This window comes from Arachis duranensis, chromosome 8 (assembly GCF_000817695.3).
Source record: "Arachis duranensis cultivar V14167 chromosome 8, aradu.V14167.gnm2.J7QH, whole genome shotgun sequence".
NCBI lineage: Eukaryota > Viridiplantae > Streptophyta > Magnoliopsida > Fabales > Fabaceae > Arachis > Arachis duranensis.
This window is the reverse complement of record NC_029779.3, coordinates 31,868,088-31,873,343: the sequence shown is the minus strand read 5'-3', so window position 1 is coordinate 31,873,343 and position 5,256 is coordinate 31,868,088. Positions and strand designations below refer to the sequence as shown.

Sequence of the window (5,256 nt, the reverse complement as noted above, 5' to 3'; positions counted from 1 at the left end):
GTCTCCGACCTCTTCAAAATTTAGACATATCGATATCTGCTGGGTCTAATTTGTCCAATTTAAAAATTCTCTCACGCGTGCATTGATATCAACCAGATCAGTATAATGAGAGTCACGTTTGATTTTTTCGTTGAGTCTGACAGATCGAAATTAACATGTCGACATGTCCAGATTTTGAAAAAGTTAGAAACTTAAATATATTTTCAAATTTTCAAAAACTTAAATGTTTGTAAATCAAAACGTCAAAGACCTATTTAATTTATTTGTTCTTTTCTCATTTTTTTATAATTCTTTTTGTTTCACTCTCTAACGATAATGATGACAATGATAATGGAAGAAAAAAAAGAGAAAAAATTTAAATAAAAAAAAAGAGGAAGAGAAGTCGGTGGCAAACAATAATAAAAAAAAAGATAAAAAAAAAAAACAGTAGCGTACAAAAGAGGAAGATAAAAAAAATGTACATGAATATAAAAAATAGTTATACAATTTGGTTGGTCTTAATTAGGTAAATACCTTGATTGTAGAGCATTTTACAAATTTTTATATAAACAAATAGTTTGATACACATGCAAGAGCAGACCTTATATTACATTAGCTTGGAGAATAGCTGTTCGAAAGAGTATAATATAATTATATCAATAGCAAATTTTAAGTCTTTGAATCTATATAATCTTGAAGTCATCTGAAGATAATTTAATAATTATTTTAATTTTTTTAAAAGTTTTATATAAAATGTAAATTAAATATTAATTTTTTTATTCTTTTATATATTTAATATATTAAAAAAATATTTTCCCCTTTCAATTTCTTAACCAATACTTTTATTCCTTATAATTAAATCCGTATATATTCATCAAATTTGATAGGATTTATTTAGAATTTTAGACAAAACCTGATGAATTAATAATTAATTGATAAAATCATATAAGTAGTTAATGAGCTAATTAATCAATGAGAAAACAATATCCCATGCATGGACTATATAATTAAGATCGCGCCTTAAATACATGGCAAGAAGAAGGAGAGTATTAATGGCAGTCACACTCACCATCAGACCCTCGGTACCGAATTTATTTGCCGAACTACATCCTACACACATCAAACATTAACTAACTACTAATTTTTATTTTCATTTTTACCTAAGAAAAATAATCTCATTTTAAAAGAACATTTTTGTCTACTTATACAATCTTACTTACTATATTATTGCCAAATACCATTTTTTTCACGTTTTCGTTAATCTTATACTAATAATATAGAAACGTTATTGTTATTTAATTAGTACCTTTCATCTAGATAAATTAATTTCAAGATCCTCATAGTAAATGAATTAAAAAAAATGAATAGCAAGAAGAAGGAAAATTGCAAAGAAATGAATGGAGAGTAGTGTGCAATGAAGGAAGGAAGCGGAGGTTGCATTAATGGTATCTGGCGATAGATACGTGTGCTCGATCGCTCGTATTGAGTAGTAATCACGTAAAACAACCAACTTGCCTTTTAAGTCCTTATTACCCTTCTTCATTCCCATGCATGGAACAATTTATAAACTATGTATAAAAAGTTCGATTTATCTTGTGACTAAGTGTATATATGTATGTGAATAATGTGATCAATATAATCTTCTTCGTCTTATTAGCTTACGCACCCTCTTTCATGTGAACTGCTTCATTAACTATATATCAATATATATACTTGGCCTCTTGGCCCCATCTTCCTTCCATTCCTCTACTTTTAATTTTTGTACCTTAGTTACCTATATTCTCATCTCATATATATTAGGTCCATTTCAGTGCAGTAGTCAGTAGAGTAGTACATATACTCAGAAATGATCATGATCATGACCACCACCATGACAAGGACCTACTTTTGTGCTGCTATATTATTCACCCTTCTAATGCTCATGGCTTATAGTCCCGCTACAATCTTTGCCAGGCACATAACCACCTTTAGTTTGCGTAAGTAACTCCTTCTTCTTACTTTTAATATTTTAATCATTGACTAAATTTATACTAGTCTTACCAAGTAATTAAAGAGAAATAATGTTATATTTGTCTAGAATGTTAAGTTGACTCGTATTAGACGACGTATAATAAGATAGATTTATATAAAAGATAAAACTTAATGTGCTATTTATTTTTTGGTATAATAAGACTGTCCCACGTCTTTAAATGAGGATAAGAAGTAATACTTATAAAGAGTTCCGATATTTAAGATTTTAAGTTAACAAAAATTTAATGCAATTTTATGAGTTATGAATTCTGTAAAGTAGACTTTAGTCATTTTAAGTCTGACTTTGAGCCGTAGTGCACAATATAAGAAATTATCAACATATAAAATTCATCAAATATGAAAAATGAAAAGTGATACTTTAAAAGAAAAATATCTATATTTTATTTAAAAAAATATTGTATTTTCAAGAAACTATATATATGATGATTAGGCGGATTAGTCCCGTTTTAATTATCTATACCCAGAAGCGGAGCCTCTTATATATTGAGAGGTAAGGGGCAATAAACCCCCATATTTTTTCTCTTATAAATTTTATATATATAATCTCCATTATAAAATTAAATTTTTAATTCCTTCGTAAGATTTAACCTAACTCAACCCGTTAAAATGGTGAGTTGTGGAAGGTAAAAAGAAGAACTTGATGAAACTTAGAGAAGGGAGAGCGTGTATATATGTTATTCACACCTCAATCACAGTTCATGAGGAAAATGAGAATGCAAAAACTGAACTGTCAAAGTGAGTCCATGTTGCTATAAATAGTTGCTAACTAACTTTCTCTCTTAGGCAAGCTAACTAATTCACTAATGAGTTCTCTAACTAACACTGTACACACAGCACACTTCACTAACTAGACTAACCAATTGGCTGAAGACTGAAGTGTTAAGTCATGTAACACAACCCCTATCTATATCTAGTTAGTTGTTTAATAGTGATGCATGAACCTTAATGAAAAAATCTTGGCCATTTCTGAATTATTATGAAATATTTAATTTGTATACTTTGTTTTGAGACATAGAATTATTGATTTTGTTGTAAATCAGGTGGGGATGAGCATCAAGTTGCTGTAGTGGGAAACACAAAAGATGGAAGCAATGTGGGGAAAGAGAGGTTGTTTAGGGGACCGGACACTCTACAAGTGGCCGGTTCAAGGTTGCCGGATTGCTCGCGAGCCTGTGGATTTTGCTCTCCATGCCGGTTGGTGATGGTGAGCTTTGTTTGTTCATCCCTTCAAGAGGCAGAGACATGCCCTATAGCTTACAAGTGCATGTGCCATAACAAGTCCTACCCTGTCCCTTGATTAATATAATATAATAGAATAGAATTCAACTCATCAATTCCAATTTCAAAACCCGTGTAACATATAATAATAGATTTCTTTTTATGCTTCTCCATTTCTAAATTACTCTTTTCTCTTCATATGTTGTTGTTAAATATGTTTAACAGAGTGCTTGAGTGCAATATATGACATGGTTTTTTTGTAATGGTGGGGGAAATAATATTTTCCAGTACTACTTGTTAAGAGTTGATGATGTTTAATGTTTCTGATTGCATTTGTTTAAAATATTTATTATATATGTTAAGCCTTTAAGCTAATAACGTTAGCGTTTGTAGTCCAACGGTTAGGATAATTGCCTTCCAAGCAATAGACCCGGGTTCGACTCCCGGCAAACGCATTTGTTATTTTAACCAGCCATGCTCTCTCAGTCCTACCTTTCGGCTGGTTGGTGACGCACTATGTTGTTTTCTTATTGGATAGAAAACATGGGTTAATGGTTCTGTTTAAGCATCGTATCTGGGCCCAACTTTTATAGTCATACAATAAGTTCATAGCCCATTCAGCAGAATTGTTCCAAAAATATAACATTTTGAGACTAGTAATTTTAGTTAATATTTGGCTAATAAATTCAAAACAATGTAGGTGTTCCTATAAATGTGAGGATATATATATTTTTTAAGGTATTTTCTGACTCTATTAATCAATGGCTAATTCGTTATGGATTAGAATCTAATTACTAAACTAACTTAATTTAATTTAATATAAATTATTATTAATTAAATATTAATTTAAAATAATATTTATTAATTATGTAACATTATTTATTTCAAAAAGAATTCTTTGACAAGAAGAGAGAGGAAAAAAACAAAACAGAAAAGAAAACAGGCAGGTGGTGTTATCTCCCTCGTTGACTAATCAACTCAAGAATAGTCAAATGTTTATCATTGATTAATCTTATGGTGACAATGATGCGTATAATACTAACAAGTCATGAAAAACTGGGGTCACAAATTCCAGGGTAGGAGGGAGCCGACTAAACTAGGATCAGATATTGTGTACAGTGTACATGAGACGCTCACTAAAAGTTAAAAATGAAGACGCTATATATTTGCGAACCAATTGATAATAAATATCGATTATTGGTAGAAGGGCATGAATTTACTTCACCGTCAAAAAGCGATTTTACTATGCCTTCCTCTTACTAATTGTATTAGCATTTACACGTACATCGTTTATACCGTACTTTGAGATTTTTTTTTTTCCGTGTCTGAAGCTGCTATTGATTTGTACTTATGCTAGTATAATCATTCTAGCATCACTTCCAGCTTATTTTTAAGGTGAACTTTAATTTATTAATATAACGTTGCAATATGTATGTTTAATTTGGTAATACAAATTTATTTTCATATATAGGATCTTTAACTAAACTTGTGCTTATTTTGAGTATTGAAAAATAGATGATTAAAGACAGCCGAATTAAAGATAATAAAATTAAATCATTTTGGATGTGGCTTAACAACTAGAAACGTAAGAAATGTCAAATTTTTTTTTATAAAACATAATTTATTTAATCTTTGTAATTGTTAGTAAATTGGCTTACAATTTGATTGATTAGTTCCTATTAAGCTTGATTGTAGTGATTTATAATTTAATTGGACATTAAGTGAAAAATGCTTAACTTTGAATTTGATTATGCGAAAGTTTAGATTAGAATCATTAGTTTTTGCTTCTCTATCTTACCAAGTTGTTTCTTGTTCGTGTTAGTTTTGAGGCTATTAATATATTTTATATTATAAAATTATTATATTTATCATTTGGGCTCACTTGATTGTTTTCTTGTGCTACATAGTTGTATCTTATAATCAAGAGCAGTTTGAATATATGCAGTGCTTTAATAAGTTTGAGAGCTACTGAATTGTAGTGGTCTAAGTTTGGGACTCACAAGTCTTAATGTCACAATGCAAGAATTA

At 29.7% G+C, this 5,256-nt stretch overlaps 1 protein-coding gene and 1 non-coding gene across 2 annotated transcripts; both read left to right on the top strand.

Moving 5' to 3' along the window:
• The first annotated feature begins 1,826 nt into the window (after nucleotides 1-1,826).
• Nucleotides 1,827-3,358, top strand: LOC107462186 (protein EPIDERMAL PATTERNING FACTOR 1). Its single transcript, XM_016080752.3, has 2 exons — nucleotides 1,827-1,955; nucleotides 3,051-3,358. Exons 1-2 carry the CDS (start codon nucleotides 1,832-1,834, stop codon nucleotides 3,305-3,307), a joined length of 381 nt encoding a protein of 126 aa, XP_015936238.2. The 5' UTR covers nucleotides 1,827-1,831; the 3' UTR covers nucleotides 3,308-3,358.
• Nucleotides 3,359-3,611: 253 nt separating this feature from the next.
• Nucleotides 3,612-3,683, top strand: TRNAG-UCC (transfer RNA glycine (anticodon UCC)). The gene has a single exon. It is a non-coding gene; the product is annotated as a tRNA-Gly (tRNA).
• Nucleotides 3,684-5,256: the final 1,573 nt, after the last annotated feature.

Bases quoted from the DNA above. Each gene is read 5' to 3' on its own strand.
- LOC107462186 (XM_016080752.3), top strand. From the start codon at position 1,832: ATGATCATGACCACCACCATGACAAGGACCTACTTTTGTGCTGCTATA. The intron at 1,956-3,050 runs GTAAGTAACTCC...GTTGTAAATCAG, and splicing joins CATAACCACCTTTAGTTTGC to GTGGGGATGAGCATCAAGTT.